This window comes from Helicoverpa zea, chromosome 14, assembly GCF_022581195.2.
Source record: "Helicoverpa zea isolate HzStark_Cry1AcR chromosome 14, ilHelZeax1.1, whole genome shotgun sequence".
Classification (NCBI taxonomy): domain Eukaryota; kingdom Metazoa; phylum Arthropoda; class Insecta; order Lepidoptera; family Noctuidae; genus Helicoverpa; species Helicoverpa zea.
Window position 1 is genome coordinate 9,832,745 of NC_061465.1, and position 24,902 is coordinate 9,857,646.

Consider the following 24,902-nt stretch of genomic DNA (forward strand, 5'->3'; position numbering starts at 1 on the left):
ATCGTTCACCGTCGAACCAATCACAGCACTGGCCTGCCAGCGATATAAGCCACATAAGTCATCTGCTACCACGAACTTAATGAAGAAATACTTATTGTTGAATTTAATGTTGCTAGCGGAAATAATGATACAATTGACAACTGCCCTAATGAACAGTTTGCTTTCGGATTATTCGAACCTAAGTCTATAATAAAAAGAATTGTTTAATGCACCTACACTGTAATTTTTATAATGGTTTGTTGCGTTTTGTCATGCTGTCAATAAATACTGTCATTGGAGTTTTTTGACTAGGATAGCCCGTGGTTTTGCCTTGTGATTTTTGAAGATAATTAGGTACGGCGGTAGCGTTTCTTTGACTGACGTAAAAATAAACATGTTAAAACTCAAACATTTGTTAACTGTAGTCGTGGCGAATATTGACGAATAGTGACGAAGAGGAATTGAGCGACATCTTAGTAAATCGTCATCATCGGCATACTAACTTAAGATCGAGGTTTCGCCTGCATTGTCATTTCCTGTACTATCATAGCCCGATGGGACGGAAATCCGACACGACCGGAGAGAGATCGGGCGCAGGATTGTCTCGGGAGTCGAACCCGAGGCCTCATGCACAGCGGTCGCGCTATGCAACGACTAGGCCAACGAGGCATTGAAATATAATCTGCGTAGGTATAATGTAGATGTCAGACCAATAATTCTCATACCAGCTCATTATCAAATTATCACAAATGCGCACAATTGTACTAATGACACTATTTCGCTGATATTGCGTGCTGTCAGTAGGTTTGTTAATGGCTACAGTGGTTCGTGGTCGTGTATCGCAAAATGTAGTTTTCAAATGGTATTAGAATCGATTAAAATTAGCTTTGTTCCTGGGTTTGGTAAAATGCTGGGTACGGGTAATTTATATTATTATTTAATGTAATGTATTTTATTGCCCGTGTGCTGTTGTGACCAAATGGTTTGATTGAAATTACATAAACAACTAGTTCAGTATAAATCTAATGCTGGTTTCAATATACAATTGTAAAAGATAACAATAACCGTGAAATCAAACATAAAGTAACTGTTACCCTACTAAGGAATAATAGCTGGAATATTGAAAAAAAAAAAACTAAAATACGAGTAAAAAAGTTATTTCTGAAGAAGGCCACATTATTACAAGGTAATCAATGAAGGAAAATGTGGCCATAATTACATAAACCAAGTTTTTCGTAATTAGGCTACTAATTAATTATTTTGTAATTATTACCTGTCTCAAATTACTATGAATACCTATTGATTATAACATTATGTTTTTCGTACGGTAAGGTTTTATTAGAAGTAGATAATTATTAGGTATAATAATGTAGATATGTATTATTTGATAAAGGTTGCTTTTGAAATAGCTCTACGTAATCAGCTATGTCATAATTTCAATAATAATGCTACCAATAATTTGTTTGTCTTTGCATAGACTTACCGCCAGCTTTGAAACCGGTTCAAACTTTGTTGGATCCAAATTAATTTTAAAGGTATGTTTTGAATGCTAACTGCCGACTGCAACTGCCAACCGCATATGACGCGACTGCATGAAGTTGGCCGCAGCTGCATGAAAAGACCAATATTTGAAGGCGACTGCACGAGTGCACGTGTTTCAATAACAAAAGGTTTCACGTAAATATATACAAACCAGTAGTGCAGCTGCGGCCAACTTCATGCAGTCGCGGCATATGCGGTTGACCGTTGCAGTCGGTAGTTAGAATTCAAAACGTACCTTAATAATGTATGAAGCCTGAGGGCCCTTTACATACATCTATTTTTGGCATGTACTTGCAGCAGCCATAAAAGCTTCTTTGGTTGCGTAAAACTTGAGCATTTTCTCATACATATATGCAAATTAATTTAATAATTTGCCACTCTCAAGCCTCAGGTGCTCTCATATGAACAATTATCTATTTATACAAATCGTACATTGAACTTCGCAAATCCGTCTGATGAAACGAGATCAAAGAAACTCTGTTTCAGTACGTTTCAATATATCTTTGTGATAAATTCGAATGTTCTCGTATGAATTCCATACAAATATTTCGTATTTTATATTTCTGGGTATTGACTGTAAAAAGGGGCAGGCTAGGACATTGTTTCAAAAATGTAAACACACTGTAGACTAAACAGTGGGCCGATAGTCGACCGATGGTTAGGTATACATTTTTTTAAAAGAAAATCTTGAATTCAATCGAATTTTCAGTCGGTCTAACGCCAACTAAATATCTGATCGTTGTAATACGCTTTCTACCATTTATCTCCATACTGATTTATGAGCTCAAACAAATTATCGGCCGACTAAAAGTTGACAGTGTGCGGCTACTCTTAAAAGGCCAATACCCACATTGTTTCAAAAATGTAAGGTGACCCATTATATTAGGTGTCTATTGTATTGAATACAATGTCCTATGTAGAAATAGGTACACCTGTAGTAGGTAGATATTATTTTGTTTTCTGTCATTTTTTTACACGTATTTTTTCCCAGAAAACACTGCGCAGTAAAATTGTGGGGAACGTAAAGATATATTTTCAGACGTGAGAATTTTGCAGGTGCATCGAGGGCCGGTAGCTTTTTTTTATTTTTTCCATACATATTTTAGTATTGGTAAGCCTTGGTTCAGCTGCCAACATGAGGCCTCCAAAATGGTGGAAAATAACAAAGGCTGAGCTACTCAATAATCCTGCTTTTCTTGTTACAAAATTAGAGGTGGTTTCAAAATAAATAAAAATACCATCTGCTTAGTTTAGGTCGTAGTATTTGTATTAAAAAGGAAGAGAAGAGTAAAGTTATATTGTCCTATTACTTCAGTATCCAAGTGAACGGTTGAACTTTAACAGAACTAACGCTAACGCCAAAATATGTTCTTTTTTGTAAAAACAATGTAGGCAGCTTCACCGTCGTCATTACAAACTGCAGACGTCCTTTGCTGGACAAAGGCTTCCTACAAGCCCCAGCGAGGCCCAGCTGGGCCAAGGCCTGTCGGGGTTGCGGGATTGTTCGAAAGAGTTACCGCGGCCCTGGTACATAAAAGATTTTCGAAACAACACGGTGGATTTCTAGTCAGTAAAAGTCTGACACTACCTCACTGCTAACCCACAGCGGGAAGGGTCATTCGATGATTTTTACCATCGGGGATAAAAAGCCTCCTACAAGTTGGTGGGGATTAATCCACCGTGCTGGGCATTGGTATTGGTCAGTGCGTAGGCAGCTTACGTTCTAAATAAGCTTAATTTTAAAACAATAAAATGTCACCATACAATAAGACAATGCTATTTATATTCGTCACGAATCCTAATCTTCTTAAAATGTATACAAATATTCCTATAGACGCAAGAAATGAAAAGAAATAAAACAAAGGAATGCTGAAATAAAACGTTATTTATATCGAGTCTCAAGCACTGAAGTACTTGTCTCTTTTTGTGTATTTACGAGAACAATTCATTCAAAATCTTTGACATTATTTTAGGTAGGTATCTCAGTTTATTACGTCAAAAAGACGACAACAATTTCATGGAACTTTTGCGAAAATAACAAAATAGAATGAGAAGAATAAGAAAAAAAATTTAGCTGCATCTATAACGCTGTGATATTGTAGTTTCAATCTCAACTTTAAGTCGTCAACAATAGAGTTGATATTTCATTAACAGTAAAATTTTCATAAATGTTGCATTATTCTTCAGTTGGTTTGCGACGCCACTAATCTTCATCGTCGAGACTCCATTGTTTCCAAACTAATTACTGAAAACTGTCTAGAAAAAGATTTATCTTTTAACTAATGTCTATCAAACTTGTCTGGTAAGGTGAATGGCTTTAAATAAAGGTAAAATTAATATATATTAATTTTTCAACCAAACTTTATCTTTTCATAATAGATTCAAAGGTTTAATTGGTTTAAATCTGAGTTTTAATTGTGATCGAACCTTAATTTAGTTACTATAATGCTATATTTTAAATCTAATCTGATAGATTTTATTTCAAAATTCAACTAACCACGTAGCACAAGAGATACTATTTAAAAACGCATACGAATGCAAATGTGGTACTTACATAGAAACTCCAGAGCTACAAAAGTTACAAAGAACGTAATTTATTTTTTAATTTCTTTTCATTTCAATTTAATGGAACCTCGTTTCAGCAAACTAGAGTTACAAACGCTTTTTGACGCATTTTAAGAGTACAAGCACACTACATACTAAACAGTTGACAGACAGTTTAGTCGGCCTTACCCGTTGGCTGTACTTTCTCAGTATATCTTACGGCCAGTTTCTTCATCAAAAGTTAAAGTCAAAGTAATGTCTAAAGTAAAAGTAACGGTCAAATTCGTTTTTTCAAGGCTAAAGTGACAGCAAAACTAATAGAAAAAACTAATTTGACCGTAACTTTTGCTTTAGACATTACTTTGACTTTTACTTTGGCTTTTACTTAATAACGCTTAATCTCTGGGTGAGAGAAGGCCCCAGCAGTGGGACGGTAAAAAGCTGATGATGATGATGACGAACCCGATGGTTGGCATTTGTTTTTTTATAGAAAATCTTGACTCCAATCTATCTAAGCTTTCAGTCGTTCTGATACCGTCTAACTACCTAATCTTTGTTATTTGCGTACTTACATTCATCTTCACACTAATATATGAGTTCAAACAAACTATCGGCCGACTAAAAGCTTGCAGTGTGTATGTACACTAAAGAAAAGCTTTTGAGGAACTGCATTTTAAACACGCATTGTTTCGTCTACAGCAAACATGTTGTATTGTATAACTTCAAAAGTATACATAGTTGAAAATGTGTTGGGCGTAACGTACATATTATTTAATTTATAGAACTTTTATAGAACTCGAGCTGTTTCACAGTTTCACCCACGCTTTTGAGATAAAAAGAAGCCATCAGTCTCCGCCGATAAATGGGCTATCTAACACTGAAATAACTCATATCAGACTAGTAGTCGCTGAAATTTACCAGGTTCAACGATAATTAACATAAAATTATATCCCTGAATAGTTTAATTTCTACAAAATACTCGCAAGGAACGCTTTTCGAACTCATACAACAAAAAACGTTATTATATAATACGAATTTATGTTAAATATAAAACTAAGTGACAAATACTAGGATCTATTCTAGACTGTCTGTAACAAAGAATATGGTTTTGATAGACACATTATCTTGTAGGCTTTACCTGCTTATGTAAAGAGGACTTTTAGATAGAACTATCTTAAACAAACTTACACTAAATAGATTATTAAAAAAAACTAAATTTCTATTGAATATATTACTTTATATTTTACTAGACGTTTTCCCGCGGCTTTACCTGCGACCCGTGGGAGCCACTGCCCGCAATGCGATGAAATATAGCCTATGTTACTCGCAGATAATATAGCTTTCTAATGGTGAAAGAATATTTAAAATCGGTCGAGTAGTTTTGGAGCTTGTCTATTATTACAACCAAACAAACAAACATACAAACAAACAAACAAAGTTTTCCTCTTTATAATATTAGTATAGATTAAGTACTTACTTGTTTTTTCTTATATATTATCAAAAACATCGAGCACTTGTATATGAACAGTGCTCGATGTTAAAACTAAACAAGTGCACAAGTGTGAAAAACTAAACAAGTACTATCAAGTACTTGTTTAGTTTTTCACCAACGGAAAAGATGATGATTTTCATGCGTGTAGTACTGGTTGTAATATAAGTAATTCATGATTTTCACCTTCTAGTTAGTGCTTCTTTAAATCTATTGCTGACTCTTTCTTTGCCAACCAGATAAAAAGTGTTAGCAATAGATTAAAAGCTTTAATTTTAATGGAGCTTTGTGCAACTGACGATTATACTATCAATAATTGATAGTTATCGTGTCGGCATCGTATCGTGAGGTATAAACAATATTTTCTATGTGTTTCAGCCAGTATTGACGGATGTATTACGTGTAAGGGTCAAATCTCGCGAACATCCGACCTTGTCTGTCCCTTCGCAGATATTTTTAGCAGTAACTGAGACAAAAAGTTTTCTCTATATTTTATCCGTTTCGCCTTGAGCTGATCGAAGCTAATTCATAAGTTGACGGCAGGAGTTCTTCTTATAGGTATAGTTTTACCTTTTGCGTCATCCGAGTGTGTTATTGAGAGTTGACGTCAAAAGTCGTCATGTAAGGAAAATAGGAGATCGAGTTTTTTTAAATCACATCTAATGTCCTATAGATAAATACCTTAAAATTAGCATACATTATGTTATACCAAATTTGTTAGAAAACTTAAAACTATGTTAGTAGCACTTCACTATGCACTATGGAATATATTTTTATATTTTTGGTGAACGAAGAGAGGGCAGACCTGCCGTTTCATCCACGTCCAAAGGAGACTTCGTACTTTGGGAAGTAAGAGTACAAATCACTTCTGTAAAAGTGTGATAAGTTAAATTGTTGTTGTCTGTCTCTTTATCGGTTATCGATAAAATGAAAACTAAAATGTACTTAGTCCAATGGAAACTGTATTTTGTCGTAAATCGCAAAACTAGGTACTTAAGTGTTACATAAATCTGATACTTAAGTTAGAACTGTACATACCCATAATTTTTAAAGCAAAAGTCTGGGTAAGCTTGGCCCCGTGATTTGACCTTTTACAATTTCAATAAATTTTGTTGAACCTAACCAAACATTTGCGGGTTGTTTACCATTTAAGAAGAGAATACTAACAAAGCGTTGTGTAAGCTTTTGAGTCTAGATATTTAGAGGTCTCGCTTATGTAATAAAATATAAATAATAATATAATTGATCTGATAAAAAATAATGCTGGTTTGAAACATCGTGGCCAAAATGGGATTATATTAGAGGGGTAAAGTTGACGGTGGCCTTATTTATCAATTAGCTATAGGTAGTCAACCTTCTCTTTTACAAAGAAAAAGTGATTTATTATACGAATAGGTAGAGGGTATTTACTTACTATAAGTGACCGTGGTCACTCTATTCGCTGATTCTCATTAATTACTATGTTTGAAATGCACATAATTTATCGATATCGATAAATCAGCTAGGCTAAATGGATGGATAAATCAAAGCGCATTACCACGCCGTAGCGATAGTTTCGCTGCGTAGCCGCCGGGTCAGCGCGTAGCAATCTCGTAGCAATCTATCTATCTAATAGATGAATTATTTCCATACTTTTGTGTGTGACTGATTGTCTGTCACTGGGTATTATATTTCAATAGTTTATTAATGCGATCCTATCCATTTGGCGAACAAAGAAGAAGATTGATTTACTATCTGGAAATTATTTAGTTTAGCGATTAGTATATATCATTAGTAATTCAGTTTTTTGCATTTTTGAATTTGACTAATTATGAATTTGTTCGTTCATCTAAATCGGCTGTTGACGTCTAAAAAGTCCTGTTTTCAAAAGCAGATCGTGTGTCGAGAAGCTTTTCTTGTCCGATTATAATTTGAGGAGTCGAATGGCTAACTATAGAAATGTAAAGCTAATTGGCCAAACGAAATGTAATTCTTAAAAAAGGCCTGACCAATAGTCAGTCACTACACCTCATAACCTGTTATAAATTAAATACCTAGTATTCTGATATAGGAAGATAAAGTCTATTTATTAAACAAAGTAAAAGCTACAGAACTCATTCGAAATATCAATTTCAAAATTCAAATACACAGAATCGAAATGAATCAGGAGTTACCAATAATTACTTCGTAGAAATCGACGTCCGAAGCTAGGAACAATACATTTGTATGTAAATAGTTTTAGATGAAATTTAAGTATGTATATTAATTTTGTCGTCACTCTAAAGGTAGAAAGTTATAGGTCATAATATTCATATACATTGTTACGGTGGACAAGGTGGACAGACGACCTTATAAAGGTCGCCGGAAGAGGCTGGATGCAGGTCGCCTCCAACCGGTATCTGTGGAGATCTAAGGGGGAGGCCTGTATTCAGCAGTGGACGTCCTATGGCTGAGATGATGATGATGATTGTTACGGTGGTTTTAATGTAAGTTTAGAATATTCTTTTATATTAAGACTTTATTTAAGAGGCTTAGAGACCTTGTAGGAAGTTAAGTTTTAGTACCTATTAGAATTTTTGAAATCCTTTAAACGTAATATGACATGGAATTGTAACGATACTTTGTACAACTGCAGCAACTGGGGATCACAACATTTCCCAGAATTAAATATATAAATAAAACTCCTTGTAACTTCTAATTAACATATTATAATTAACATAAGATTAACATTATGTGTGCTCACACATTTCATTTCAATTTAAAATGCTCGAGCGTGTGACCAACTGCCATGAAGATATTTTCAACAGTACAGGGTGTTTCTGAAACATAAATAATAGAAATTATGAGGATTTTGTGTCGTATAGTGTCCTCGTTGTATGTACTTTCTAAGTATATCTTAGACGCCAATAACGAATAAAAAGGTGAAGGAAAACATCTCGAGGAAACCTACAGTGCGATTCTATAAGACTTCACTCTAAACTTCGAATCTGTATCCGCCGTGAGTTTCGTGATTGGCATTCTAAAACTCGGTTGATATTTCGAATCTACACTAGCGCTACTCTTGCGAGCGTGTTTGCGAGTTGAACTAAATTGAACTCGAGATTTTGACAGATAAAGTATGAGATGATTTTAAAGTGGCATTCTATAAGGTAATTCCTCCATGATTTCGACGCTCACTTCGCACTCGAACTCGATTCAAAGTCTATTTTATAAACATCTATAATATAAACATCTATTTTACGAGTGAAAATAGAAGAAATTATCGTTAAAATAGTGTTTAAATAAAGTTCTAAGTGTTCTACGTATTCTAAGTTCTGAAATTATTGTTGGATTAATAAAATAAACACTTCTTTAATTAATATTATTTTTAACTTTATAACAAGAAATATAAACTTACTTCATGATTTTAAAACAATTACGGCGAAAACTGGCAAAAACAAACAAGCTTAAACACAATACGAAGACAGAAGAGAAGAAAATATTGTCCACAGATTAGTAATGGTATTGGCGCTGTCAGTATTCTTTTTCGTAGGGTAAGCAGAGATTATATTCACAGCACGAATTTAGAGATTTCTGTTTATTTTATACTTAAAAGCTGCCTCAAATTCCTTACAATAAGAAATTATAATTAAAACATCATATTTAGCTAAAATTCTGTGTCAAAAAGTGATAAAATTAAAAACTGATTAATCTCGGTTGACATTTTGTCGAGTGGCGAAGTCACTAGCACAGCATTGGTCGATGTCGAGCTCACTTCACTTCGCAAGTGATTTGGTGATGTTTACAGAATGCAAAATCAAGGTCGTTCTGAATCGAATGCGAAGTGAGAGTGAATAGCGAAGTGAAATGCGAGTTGTTGTTCGAATTTTATAGAATCGACGTGCTGGACTATCTATATAGTCTGGAATCGCCAACCCGCATTGAGCAAGCGTAGTGATTAACGCTCAATCCTTCTCCGTGTGAGAGGACGAATGTGCCCAACAGTGGCACAATAAAAAGGCTGCAACAATAGTGTCCTCGTTATCTACTAGTAACTACTGAAGTTTTGTTAGTAAAAATGTTTTAAAAATAATTTCCGTTCGTTAGTTTCGCCCGCGTCCGAACGTCCTGACGGAACTATTTTCAGCACCTGAATGGGAATAAAAAGTCCTATGTTCCTTCCCGTTTATCCTATGTTTCTTTTCCTGGTTTTAAGTGATCTCGCTATCAGTTTCGAGCCAAATCAGTTTAGATGTTCTTTAGTTACCTACAATTAGTGCAAGTAACACGACTTTCTTTTAAATGTTTTTACAAAATTTAAATAAACATATTTTTACTTAAAGAGCTAAATGCTTTCTTCTTCAATTAACTGATATCTTCTTCAGCTTGTACAGTTAATGAAGTTATTTAATTAATACATATAATTTGTTCTATATCGTCTGTACCCGAAGGCTATTCCTGTCGCCGGCTGTTCATAACTGTTTTATTCTACGTAATAATGTTTGTAAAGGGTTCTACTAAGTTATTATTAGATGCTAGGTAGAGTAAAAATATCCAGTATGTTTTGTATTGTTTTGGTATAAAAATATACATAAGTACAACAAAACTGGTCCACTTATTTAGCGTAAGGAAGCGGTACATTACGAATTATGTTTACAGACTTAAAAAATGTTAACAGTTTTTTAAAGTACATACGTAGGACCAAACATGGAGTAGAAATATTAATGATGATTTATTTGAATGTTATACTTACTTAAATCAAACCAAATATGCTCGTAGCCGGCGTCTTGACGGGCTTCGTGAATCGCTGCGTGAGCCGCGTGGAGGAACACTGTCGCTAGGCAGAAAGATGGCTCGCCGGTTGCTGACGAAATATACGTAATTCATATAAATTTTTGTTAACTTTTCATCCAGATACTAAAATTATAAAGAGAAAACTTTGTTTGTTTGTAATGGATATATTAAAAAAATCTTTCACCATTAGAAAACTACATTATCTGCGAGTAACATAGACCATATTTTATCCAGGTACGGGCAGTACTTCCCACGAGACGCGGGTAAAACCACGGGAAAACGGCTAGTTAGTTTTATAGGTTCCTTTTTCACTCAAAATGAAAACTTGCGTGCTTTTTATTTTATGGAAATATTTTGATGTAAGCAAAGACTCTGGAAAGATTCATTATTAGACGAAGGTTGTGCTTATTTTAAGGGAAAAAATTATAATCATATAACTGTTCAAGGATAATCTACCATAAGTATACATGAAATTGTATGTTTAATGTTTTAGTAAAAAACTTTTTGTTTACCTTTGGACTGCAGCACACCAAGATCATTCTTGCCATTGCGACGGAAATAGATCCTCATATCAGAAGGAATGTCTTTGATTCCCGGGATCTTATAAGTCCAAGTTCTATCAGTGAGCAGCTTTCCAGTAGAACCATCGTAGACGATCTTCTCTGAGGTCCAGTAACCTAGACCCATTATGAAGGCACCTTCGATCTGTGAAGCAAATTGCAAACTAAATAATTGAAACGACGAAAAATAAACTACATCTGGGACATTAAATGTAGTAAAGTAATGTAAAACTGACCTAAACGTACGATTAAATGTATTATTCACACATATTGGTACTTACTTGTGCAACATCAATTTCAGGACTTAAACTCCTCCCAGTATCCTCCAAAATATCAACTCTCAGAATATCATGGTTACCAGTCAAGATATCTACTTCCAACTCCAATATGCCAACAGCATAAACATCATAAGTGTTTGTATCACTCAAACTAAACATACCAGTTGCTTGAAGATCCACTCCATCAGTATAAGCTTGTGAAATCAATTCCTCCCACGAAGGGTTATCTAACTTCTCTCTAATCGGTTTAAGTCTGTCATTTAGTACTTCACAGGCTTTCTTAGTAGCGAAAACAACACATTCACTACCGACACTCCCACCAGTTACAATAGCATTAGGGGTAGTAAAGCTATTGCTGGGTTTAACACTGATCTTCTCTAAAGGTATACCGAGAGCATATGCACATACTTGGGCAGCTTTGGTATTAATACCTTGTCCCATCTCTATGCCTCCATGAGTAAGTACGACCGATCCATCACCATGATAGATTGATACTAGGGCGTTGAAGTTCCCAGTGTAAAATATATCAACAGTCAATGGTATCAATTTAATCGCTCTTTTCCTCCATCGATTGTTTTTATTATACTCTTCGATTTCTTTTTTTCTGTCGTCGTACTTTGCGTCGATTTTTATCTGGTTTATCAGTTCTGGGATTGGATTGTTCTCTGTGCCTACCATGTTTAGAAGTCTGACTTCGATTGGATCTAACTTTAGACTGAATGCTATTCTCTCCATTATTAGTTCTATCATGGCAACGCCTTCTGCTGAAACTGGAACAACATTGTTTAAATATTAAAATGATCCATTGAATAATAACATACCAAACCACCACATTGTAGGTACACGTTATGAATAGTAACTAACAGCCAGTTTCTTCATCAAAAGTAAAAGCCAAAGTAATGTCATTATTGTTTAAAATGATGTCCTCCTAGCCGATTATCGGCTACGGCGGCTGTTCTCATGTAAGGAGATTAGCCAACTGCGCAGGACATATTATAGTGCACAAGCATTTGCGCAGACACAGGTGCACTCCCTATTCCTTCACTCTCATAGCCCGATGGGACCGGAATCCGACACGACCGGAAAGAGATCAGGCGCAGGACCGACATTTACGTGCTCTCCGATGCACGGGTGAATCAATCACCAACTTCCAGGCTTCGGGCTGCTTTGTGAAAGTCTTCTAAAACCCACAAAGCGATTTCGGCCCGACTCGGGAATCGAACCCGAGACCTCGTGCTCAGCAGCCACACTTGCAACAACTAGACCAACGAGGCAGTCAAATACTTGGTAAACATCAATAAATTCTTCATTAGATAAAAAATACCTAGGTCGCTGTCTATATGTTTATTTTATTAGAGTTAACTTCACAGCTTTCGGTACATATAAATAAAATGTTCAGTACTGATTGCCAATTTGACTACACCAAAATGCTAACGACCACGTATTGTTAAGCCCTGGTACGTCAATTTTATTTTATTCCTCGTATCGGTGGCACATCACAGCATCCTTTTTATGGAATCTCAAAATTATACTGCAAAACTTTGGTCGGCCTTGTTTTTTGGGCTTATAAATCAGTATAAAGATGAATGGTACTACACAATTAACAAAGATCAGGTATTAAGCCTGTATCAGACCGACTAAAAACTTTAATTTAATTCACGACGAACCATTAAAAACAAACTCCAACCATAAGGTCAACTGTCGGCTGACTCTTCAGATTGCAGTGTGTGTCAGTGCTAAAGATTAATGAATGACTTGAAAATTACTTACAGGGAGCTCGACACCAAGTATTGGAAGGCTTGTCGGTCAACACGCTATTGGTTGAAACGTACCACCTTTTATGGTTGTAACAATTATAGAAGTGCTGTATTGTGATCATAGTGAGGGTCTCGTTATAAGAACAACCGCCATCTTGGTAGACAGTATTCTTCAAGTACTGGATTTCACCTTGGGCATTTACACCAATCTGAAAAGAGACCATTAAAATTATTACCTACTAGGCAAACTTTTATTATGCTATTATTATATCTTCAGACATCTTTGAAGTCTATCAATTACTTAAAGTTTTAAGTCGTTACCTCAAAGTTACTCTTCGTAGGAATCCGTTTACCAATCGCCTTCATATTGGTCTGCATAGGTAGAATCATCCTGCAGGTTCTATTCAGTAAATGGGTAACCAGTGCTGCTGAACACGCTATTTGAGCAGAACGGGAAATTTTACCTCCGTAAGCACCTCCTACTCGACGGACTATTACATTTATACTGAAATCAGTTTAAAATCCTATAGTTCCTATATCATGAGATGGGTCGTTTGTCATACTAAGAACTCACCTATTAACTGGAACTTTCAAACTCTGTGCAACGGCTACGTTAACTAGATCAAGCCACTGAGTCGACGCAAAAACTTCCATTCCATCTTCAGTAGGCTTCGCAACGCATGTTTGAGGTTCCATGTAATAATGGTACTGTTCTTCTAATTCCATTTCACCAAAAATAACAGTTTTTACATCATGACCAACATCTGTTGGTTCTATTGTTGAATCTGCTCTTACACGTTTATCTTTTTCGGAAGATTCTAGAACTTCGCCAATACTCATTAAAGGAGTACTTTTACTAGGAGAGTACTTTATTTTGACAAGTCTAGCCGCATTGTTCGCTGTTTTCTCTCGGTCTGCAACTATGATGCCAGCTGGTTGACCATAGAACTTGACTTTCTTATCGCAAAGTATTTCTTCTTTATCAGACATGTAAGGTATATTACTGGGTGTGAATACATTATCTCCAGGTATATCTTTTGCAGTGTAAAAGGCTATAACTCCGGGTAATTTCTGCAATTAAATTATTGTTGATATACTTTTTTTACTCTTTTCTATTTAAGTAATGAAATTATTTGGTATTTATACTTACAAATGCTTCAGAAGTGTCGAAATCTTCAATAATGCTGCCTGGAAGTGTTTCAGCAGTAACAAAGGCTGCAAATACTTCATCATTCTCTCCAGGTAAATCATTTGCAAAAACTGCTTCTCCACTGCACTGAACTAATGCTTCTATTTTCGGTATCGGCTGATTCAAAGGCCATATACTCTTGTCAGTTTCATAAGATTGCATGCCTTTGGATGAATGGCGTTTTATTGCTTCACCTCCAGATTTGTATATTGGGTTCATTTTATCACTTGGACAGAGACTGAGAATTGCCTGAAAGACAGTATGATGATCAGTTTCTTCATCAAAAATATTAAATATTCAACTAAAAGTTTGTTTCTTCTCTTACCTTATAATACAGGGTCACAGCTAACATCTTCCTGTAAGCTGCTGAAGGCTCAGGCGGTGCTTCCTCAGGAACAATCTCGTCATACAAAGTTTTCAAAGCTAATTGTAAAGTCTCATTAGTAAAGAGGTCTTTGCCCACTAACACCTGTTCAGTGTTTGAAGCATGGATGAAATGTTCTGATATACTGCCGTAGACAAGTGAAGCTCTTTCTACAATGTTGGTATTTTGTTGAAATTTGAAAAGGAATCCTGCGTTTACTACAGCGTGGGCGTTTTGAGATCGTGGCATAATCTGCAATAGTAAAAATGTTTAATTTTATTTATTTATTTTTGTTTATTTATTCCTTTACATCAGAAAACTAAAACTACTGTTATAACAATTTATCACATTAGGAAAAAAATCATGATGATCAAAACAGAAGAGGAACTCATATTATTCTTTCATTAAATAGAAAAAGATAAGCAGACATGACGATATCTTAGTCAGTATATAAAAACATCAAAATCTTGATAACTTACTTGTAAGTTTTTACATAGCAACAGTGCGATAGCGGTGGTAGCATCACATTTTTAATAATTTTCCCTTGCATTGGTATCTTGAGAAATTCTGTCATCTTCATTGTTACATCTTTCTCCGCGCTTTCAGCTGAAAACATACAATTATTATAACTCGATAACTGCTCTGAAATACTAAAACACCGAAAACTAGTTAGCAATACATTTTTAATTAATTTATTCGTCTCCCTAAAGTTTATGTTACATTAAATATTCATTTTATGATCAAGGCTTTGTAATATTTTAATATTACAATGTCTTAGTATATATTTTTTTATTTCTCGTTAATATTCTTGAACTGTTCTATTATTCTTACCAATAGTTATCATAGCTCCAACAGTTTCAAAAAGTAGGAATACGTCCGATTGGAATTCGTTTTTGAAATGTTTTAGATAAAGATTGCCACCGATCGTTCCGATCTGAAACAAAAACCATCAAAACTTTTTAGAACCTAGAAATTCTTTTACAGTTAAAAAAAATATCTAGAAAAATTATTAGGATTTTATGAACTGATGAAAAGTTTATACATACATTTCTCACAGGAATATGGGCTACTAAATCCATATGATCGTAAAACTGTTTCAAATAAGAAAATTCCTCTTTCTCCGCTGAAAGCTTTAGGAAAAGCTCCATCATATCAGACAAAGGCATGCCGGCACCCAGGACCAAGTTGACATCAATATTGTGACCCTTTATTTCAGCTACATTGAATATGTCTATCACGTTGGTAGGATATTCCGTGACGTGGTAAATACCTGTACAAACGAATCGGTTATTCTATGACTTTTGAATGACGACGTGATTGGTTCTACTGGGTGTATGAATTTTTGTTGGAGGCTAGAACGTTGAATATTTTAACTGGATTGACTATCAAAAATATATTTTTGACTGTTAAATCTATACTTGTAAACTAACATATTAAAGAGGAATCAATTTTGTATGTTTAGGTGTACTCTGAAACTACTGAACCGTGAACCGATTTGAATTATACTGGAAATCACTGTTGGAAAGCTACTACTCTCTTCCTGAGTAACATATTCTATATTTTATCCCGTTATGGCCAGTAGTTCCCACGGACCGCGGGTAAAACCGCGTAAAACGGCTAGTCGTTAATAAAACTAAAATATATAAAGTTTTATGTTTATGCATTTAGAAAACATGGCATAGAAAAAACTGATCATCACAGTACGAGTGGGATGCAGCAAAAAATATTAGTATCATTAGTACTCATATTGGTATTACAGAAAAACTGGATAACCTTGAACTTTTATGCTAAGCAAAACATATTCCTTACCTTGACCAGTATTGCCTGCGATTAACTTATAATCTCCGACACTCATAGCTTTGAAGACATCGCTCAAATTATAAGCTTTATACCATTTATGCTTGCCAGCTTCCACAACCAACATTTTTTCGTCACTTACATGAACAAATTCATGTAATTCATTGTCCTTCTTATCATTAACGTCATCTTTCAAACATTTGTTTTTGTGCGAACATTTTTTTGCACATTCTAGTCCACAAGGCTTGAGAATAGCTAGGTCTTCGAGATCACATAGTTTGTCAAGGAGTTTTTGGTCAGCGTCTTTAGCAAAAGTTTTGAAAGCATCGGCAATTGGTCTGTAGCCGGTACATCTGCACATGTTACTGGCGAAAGAATTTTCTACCTCCACTGAAGTTAGTGTTTTGTTTTTCGATTCGTATAAGCTGGGAATACAAATATCCTTCATTTAACACATGTGTGAGTACTCAGATACTGGATAGCACATTAATATTATTTGTATGATTTTTATAGCCGCTTTAAATCATGATATTGGTAACAATAAAATACTTTTTTTGAGAAAGAATATAACCCTAAACACAAGTGTTTAAAACTAATAAATTATATTTTTTTGACAATAAAATTATTTTACATTTCGAAGCAGTAAAAACGGGTTCTTAAAATTCAATACATCGTTTTAAATTACTTAGAAAACTCAACTCTTTAAGTAAATTAATAACCAAGAGTCAATTCCACTGAACTAACGCTACTGTGCGAAGATATGGATTTTATGACTCTATCTGAGTAAAATATATATGGAACAGTATTTCACAAGGCATTGCTACAAAAATAAATTACTGAACATTCGAAGATCATACGAAAAGTCTTGCGACCTACTTCAATTCGTCTTTTTATGGCATCGTAAAAATATTAAGTATTCCCATCACGTTCTTAGGAAAAATGATACAGAATTGTGTAGTTTTGACAAAATCGTTTATTTGGTACTCGATTCTGTAGAGTTATATATTTGACTTTATCTGAAAGTCAGGGAAATGTAGATTTCTTTAAAGTTTTTGCTGTTCACTCATGGACAATTTAGATTTAGATTTAAAATTGATTTTTACTATTCTAGCTTTCGCGAACCCGCATATATGGGTAGCTGGATCAGTCTATAAAACCTGTGGTATTCTAGCTTTGAATTTTTCGGACTGCCCCAATTCGATTGCTCTTAAGTGTATTAAAATATCTGGAACACTGGAGTGCTAGCTACAGATTCAGTTTTGTAATTTTCTGAATATTTAGATTCAGCTTTTTCAGTATCAGAATATGTTTATTGTTGTTTGAAATTTTGTCGTCTTATGATATCGAAGTTAGTGTAAAAATATTGTATGCATGTGCGTAAAGTAAACTATTGAAAATAAATACTATTACTAAAGATTTCAATGATAAAACATAAATAATCTTGAGCATGAAAAAGGACAAAAGCTACTTTATATCCGGCTGCGGTAAAAATATCTCTCGAAAAAGATCTCTTTTGGTGGCACCGCAGGAGATAACTAGTATTTTAAATGTAGGTCAATTCTAGTCACACTCTTACCTGTACATATTCATGACCCATCCAGGAGTGCAGAACCCACACTGCGTGCCGTTAAACTTGGCCAGTCGGCTCTGTATGTCGTGGTAGCCCTTGATTCTATTCCCAATACCCTCCACGGTTGTCACCTCCCATCCATGGCAGGATAGCACGGATACCAAACACTGTAAGACAATAAACATATAAATAAACTTCAGGTCTCGTCAGGTTTATGTTCATTATGTGGTCATGTTTTAGGACTAATTACTGGGATACCGTCTAGCAGGTTGCATGGGGCATTTACATTGAAGGAATCTTTATGATACCCGCAGAAAAAAGTAGCTTTGTCTTAATATTTTTTCCGGAATTTCTACATAAAAAATTAAGTATATAGAAAGTTGCATCATAATTTTTTCTTCTCGTACCGAGGTTACCAAAAGGCAGTCAAGCATAAAAACGTCTACCAAGCCTTCATGTACGGCATAAAAACTAACAATTAGGCGCCATCTTTTTATGCAATAGTGTGTAATCATGTAATACTCCGTACGCGTAGGAACGTTTAGATACAACTGGTACTTTGAACCGAATTAAACATAGTGGTTTTCCTCAATAGGTTTTTATAAAAAACCGACCAAATGCGAGTCGGACGAGCGCACGAAGGGTTCCGTCCTATTATTTATAAACCGGACAAAAAATAAAAAACGTTTGTTGTATGGGAGCTCCTCAAAATATTTATTTAATTCTAGTTTGCAGTATTTGTTGTTATAGCGGCAACAAAAATACATAACCTGTGAAAATTTCAGCTCTCTAACTATCACGGTTCATGAGATACAGCTTGGTGACAGACGGACGGACAGAGGAGCAAAAACAATAGGTTCCGTTTTACCCTTTGGGTACGGAACCCTAAAAACTTTAAGTAAGGGGCAATTTTGCAATATTATAATGATGGAATTATAAGCAACATTGTACATAGCGTCATTTTGTATTGTGATAGGTCAAATGGTGATAAGAAAATTTATATTATTATTTTTCTACTATACTCGCACATGTAATGTTCGTATGTTTTTAAAATTAACTGCCTCGTTGGTCTACTTAGTGTTGCATAGCGCAATAACTGTGCCCGAAGTCTCGGCGTCGATTCCTGGGTCAGGGAGAAATCACATTGATTAGAACTTAGTTTAGGCTTTAGAAACATTTACAAGGCAGCCCGGAATCTGGAAGTTTATAATACACCCGTGCATTGGAGAGTATGTTAATGTTGTTTCTCAGACTGGTCTCTCTCCGGCCGAGACGGCTGTGAGAGTGCAGGAATAGGGAGGAAGGTATTGGCAATAATATGTCCTGCGCAGATGGCTGATCTCCTAACATGAGAACAGTCGCGTAACCGACAATCCGTCAGATCACCATTATTAATGTTTGTTCAGGGTCATACGATAATAATACGCGTTTACTAGATGAGCATAATAATATATAGGTAATATTAAACACCATTAATATATTTTCGAGCTTGCAAAAACTAAATATAAAATGTGTTTTCAAAACAAAATGATGATTTATATCCTGACAGTCTACTGTTATAATAAATTGACGACATTCGACATTTAAATGTTAATACATGCCTACAAATAAAATAATGCTGCATTGCAGATTAGAAGTTTAGAAGGTAATATTAACAAATCAATACAACACTGGAAACTACATATATTTTTAAGTAATAAACTCAAGAAAACTATATCAAATTTCTGTCTCAAGTTAAGGATTGAGGGAAGCTTTATTTTCTGTTATTATCAGAATGATTTCTATCAAGGATATCACAACCCAGACATACTTATTCGCGGTCCATTGCTCCTACGCCAGAAATGCTTACTCATGTGCTTGTATAACCACCCTTTTACCTACAATAAGTCAGAAGTATTGTTGTATGGACTCACAGAGTTGACAGCGAATGTCTTGAGCTGGTTGTCTGGCGGCAGCGCTGCGCGCGCGGCGACGACGCACGCGCCGCAGCCGCCCTCGTGGCACATCGCCTTCGTGCCGCGCAGCGCCGCCACCGAGCGAATGTACTCGTTCAGAGACACGTCCGGACCGAATTTACCATCCACTAGAATAAAATACATTTTTCTCAGAACATACATCATCTGCCTAAGCTATTCCTTTGGGGTCAGTGTCAAAAAAATATACTGGAACCAAAACTGCTACCTATATGGTTATTTCCTTTTGTCTAAATCCATCCAAAGGTTGTCTGTAAGAGATCGCTTTTAGCGATAAGACCGCCCATTGTGTCACCGACTTTTAAATCTTTAGTTTTGTTTTTTGTTGTATTTTAATTGGTGTACATCATCATCCTCCGAGCCTTTTTCCCAACTATGTTGGGGTCGGCTTCCAGTCTAACCGGATTCAGCTGAGTACCAGTGCTTTACAAGAAGCGACTGTCTATCTGACCTCCTCAACCCAGTTACCCGGGCGACCCGATGCCCCTTGGTCCGACTGGTTTCAGACTTACTGGCTTCTGACTACTCGTAACGACTGCCAAGGATGTTCAAAGACAGCCGGGACCTACAGTTTAACGTGCCATCCGAAACAAATTGGTGTCTAAGATTACTTAGAAAGTACATACAAACTTAGAAACTTTACTTTAATTGGTGTACATAATAAAGAGTACTGTCTATCTATTAAAAAAAATATATGAAATTAAAGAAATTTAATAAACGAAACAAAAAAATTAATGGCATCAATACTTAGTTCCTTTAAATCGCTCTTTCGTGTAGTTTGGCTGCCGTGTGGCAAAGGTGCATTTGTTTTCAAACAACACGGTGCCGTACTTCAAGGGAATCCTCGTTGCATCAATTGAAGTGCTTATAAGCATTCTCTTGAGTATGGATTTGAAGTCAATTGTTTGCGAGTAGCCCTTGAGTGTTGAGCAAACTCCTCTAATACCGGAGATTTATTGATCTGTCAATCTCTTGGGATGCACCATATATATCCTTGTCCTATATGATCAATGCCCGTGCTAAAGGTTAACAGAATAATACAACGCAGGAAGCTTTGAAGCAATATTTAGGGATTTGCTTAGGAAATCACTTCAAACCAATATTCGGAATACAAGATATTTCTCAGGTCATATGTACGGTAGACTGCACATCAGTGGTAACTGTCATGCACCTTAACTCAATAGTAATAAGTACGATTTTCCTATAAAACTGTTACCACTGACCTGAAGTTGACTGTACATGTGTGGGTGCAGATGTAAATGCAAGGAAGTACATAAAGATATTCGAATGTTGCACCAAATATTACTTGTAGGAATAACCTTTCGTCTTCGAATAGACTCTGTGACCTTTTATTTGTTTAGAAACTAGCATTTTATTAGCAACATGAACACACTTGTGAAAGTGTGTTCTTTGTATAAACAAGTATATACGAATTTGTGTTTATTTTAATGGACATAGGAATTCCCCGTATATGTTTTTTTTGGCATAAGCGGAAATAAAGACTTTTTCCCTATAAAAATGATCATGAATTAAGTAAGTATTTTTACTCTTGGACTTTAATATTGGAGAATGTGAGATTAATTCATGGGAAGTTTTTTTTCTAAAAGTTCTTACCTGTATACTCTTTTCCGTTGATCTTGAACTTTATAGCCGCCATATTGGTTTTGTTTGTTCACCTAGAAATAAATTAGTATTATTTTTAACCATCATCCATCTTCCGAGCCTTTTTCCCAACTATGTTGGTGTCGGCTTCCAGTCTATCCAGATGTAGCTGAGTACCAGTGCTTTACAAGGAGCGACTGCCCTATCTGACCCCCTCAACCCAGTTACCCTGGCAACCCAATACCCCTTTGTTAGACTGGTGTCAGACTTACTGGCTTCTGACTACCCGTAACTGCTGCCAAGGATGTTTAATGACAGCCAGGACCTACAGGTTCACAACTCGACCGCATTTTTTTTCTAAATTAATGTTTTATGGACACTGTGCATTTAATACTCTAGGTTGAACAAGTTTTTATGTAAATCAATGTCTACTAAGTGTGTCATGCATAATATTTAGTAATGATAGACTAGTCTAGTAGTTCAAGTATATCGAAGTACTTGATCACTGCGGTATCACTCGTGATCCTTACTTATTTAAACTAATTTAAACCGTAATGCATAGCTTATGCGAAAATGAGTTAGTTTGTGACGCGTTTAAAGGCTACTGAAACACCCGGAAAAAAACACAGTTTTTTATAAGAGTACCTAAAAAATTATTTTATAATTATTTTCAGAGACTTTTCACTGAAACCCACTTTTAAGTTTTTGTAGTTGTTTTAACCAAGTTTCTACATGCGTACCTATATAAAACCAAAGTTGTAAGCAGGGAACCTTGAAGGTTATATGAGACAGTTTATAAAAAACCGTTGTAATTTTTATTGTCAACATATTTTCTGGTTTTTTAAAGAACCGTATATACCTTTATACAGAAAAACAAACCGTCTAGTTCTTTTTTTTTCATTCGTGACATTCTAGTTTTTTTGTGTTCTTAAGTTAGACTTTAGACTCCAGTTTTTTGGCTGATAAGTTATGTTAGATTGTAAAAATAAGGTCGGATGAGTGTTTTTTTTTTTATTATCACTAAATGTTGTATTACGAAATGTATTTTTTAACTTCTTCAGGGCAAAGATTTGTCTGTTCCTCTATCTAAACTATATAATATAAAATGGAAACAAATTTTAACCTAAGGACTCCGAAACTACACAACTGGTTAAAAAAAGAACAATTTCTCTAGTAGTAAGTTCCATTCTTCCCGAGTAACCTATGCATTTTTTTTTATAAAACTGAAATTATAAAACTAAATAACTACATGGTGTTCTTAGGATTAGTTTGGTTGATAATACATAAACAATACGTAAATATTTATGCAGAAAAATAATCCTGTAAGACTTGTTTTATTAAGTCCTTGTAAAAAAACGTTTCACCTGAATTATGATAACTCAAAGATGCCTTGTATTAATCATACCTACTTACTTAATAATAGACTATTAATATTTTATTATATTATATTATATGGAATACTATTAATAATACTTAATAATACTTATTAAAAGATTTTCTTCTTTTTTCCAAATTGATTAAATGAAAGCAAAGAATAACAAATTGATTAAGGAAAAAAGAACATTAGTAGTATGAAAAAAAAGTCGAAAACTTACATGAAAAGTTAAGCTCAACAAGTCCCCCAACACAAAAGAAGGTATTTTTCTAAAACCACTATCTATATGCTTAGAACACGACTTTGTCCGCTTACCAATGGGATTAGACTGGCCACGGGCCGCTATGGTAACTGCTGAATCATAGTTATTTCACTAGTTATTTGTATGTAAGTATGTATATGGTAAAAAAGGCTTAACTATAATTAAAATGTCATAGTGCAAAGGAAGTGCTAATAAGCGGTTAGTTTCTGTCTTACAAGTAAATAAGCTTCTTCAAAAGATTTAAACAGTATTTTTTAAAGAAGTTATGGTTTTGAATAACTATTACTATTTTATATTTTGTCAAAGTTTAAAAATTGATTATGTTTTTGGCATCATTTTAATCCTTTTTTGTAATGCAACAATTTATGAATGTTGTCTCATTTCCAACTTAAGCATAAAATACCGTATACGACATTCATAAATAGCACGCCTTACTAACGTTAAACAAAAGAAAAAACCGAAACGGTTCAGTTAACCAAGATATTATAACCGCGCATAATCATTAACTTTATCTTAATATAAAAAAAAATAAATATTAAAAAGAAATATTGAATAGGTCGATTTTACTCTTTAGTCAGCTTAGGCCCAAGTTCACCTAAAACAGATACGACCGATTCTTAAAACAACTATTTAATTTGAAAATTGAATGTATAAATTCATAGTACACAACAGTTTTAAGAAAACCGTCGTTTATATTTTAGGTGAATTCAGGTATTGTACAGATACATTTTTTTTTTTATAAAGGAACTATTGCGTATGTTTTTCATTAAATATAATTTCAAGCCTATTTAATGACACGCTCCAAAAATTCCTGAACCCATAATATACGCTAAATAATTCCCATTTAGTTACTGATCAAAAACTGAATTATTTCCGTCCAAACATAAGTTTTGTAAGATACTGTATAGAGTCTCATTAAAATCACATCAAAAGGTAATTACTTGCTCATACACCGTGGTAGTCTCCTGTGCAATATTTCTAACTAATATACCAAAATATGCGAGTTTGTTTGCTTAGCTAACACGATACAACGGTAAAATGATTACTGCTTAGATACCTAACTATATTTTTTTTTGGTCTGCATATAGGTACTTAAATGGCATATAATGCAAAGTATAAATAAATAAATACTATTATAACTTTAAAAATACCTACCAGGATTGGGTCTTTGGCCACGACATATCACTTATTTTTCTTTCTTCCAGTGAGAAAATCCTCATGGACAAGCCGCCACTTCGGGTCGGTGGCACCGTACCCTTACTGGCCAAAATAACGCCTGGTCCAGCCTTCCTGTATTAAAACAAAACAAATTTTACGGATTTAATCGCGGTTATATTAATTTAATCCCGACGTCACGGATCCTTTACAGCATCCATGATCACGGGCAGGACCGCGATAAAATTCACAAGAGTAAATATAAAAAAGTTATTTAAATGTCTAATATTTTAATAGTGTAAGTGTCAGAAATCGTCAAGTATTTAGTTTTTATTTGACGAATTTTTCTAAAGCCCATAGGCTGTTAAACCACAGGGAAACACAGCTAGTATATCTTAATTGTATGACATAATTACAGATTTCTGCGCGTGAGCATGCATAAACAATGCTGGTCTTATTGCTCAGGTAAATACTAAGAACGTGTTATTAGGTTTATTACAGGTATTACAGATTAGTTGCAGGTAGGTATTATAAACTGAAGGGCTTGTTTTTATATAGTTCTTGGGAATTTTCCTTGTCTTGCTTGAGAAAAGGTGGAATCTTGAATTGAGGAGAAAATGAATCAAAAATGTTTTGATGTCAATATTTGAAAGTCACATGTGTTCGTAAGAAATTATTTGATTTTTATAAGAACTAGCCATGGCTTATTTGACA

The 24,902-nt window shown here is 34.8% G+C and overlaps 1 protein-coding gene across 1 annotated transcript; it reads right to left on the minus strand.

Moving 5' to 3' along the window:
* Positions 1–7,593: 7,593 nt before the first annotated feature.
* LOC124636458 (xanthine dehydrogenase-like) lies at positions 7,594–23,122 on the minus strand. The gene is made up of 17 exons (XM_047172552.1): positions 22,992–23,122; positions 21,409–21,470; positions 19,735–19,904; positions 17,828–17,988; positions 16,264–16,676; positions 15,501–15,724; positions 15,286–15,388; positions 14,935–15,060; positions 14,416–14,708; positions 14,052–14,339; positions 13,476–13,972; positions 13,223–13,406; positions 12,915–13,110; positions 11,148–11,914; positions 10,819–11,011; positions 10,266–10,376; positions 7,594–8,352 (listed from the first exon to the last, which is right to left on the minus strand). Exons 2-17 carry the CDS (start codon positions 21,449–21,451, stop codon positions 8,282–8,284), a joined length of 3,840 nt encoding a protein of 1,279 aa, XP_047028508.1. The 5' UTR covers positions 21,452–21,470; positions 22,992–23,122; the 3' UTR covers positions 7,594–8,281.
* Between the last annotated feature and the right edge of the window lie 1,780 nt (positions 23,123–24,902).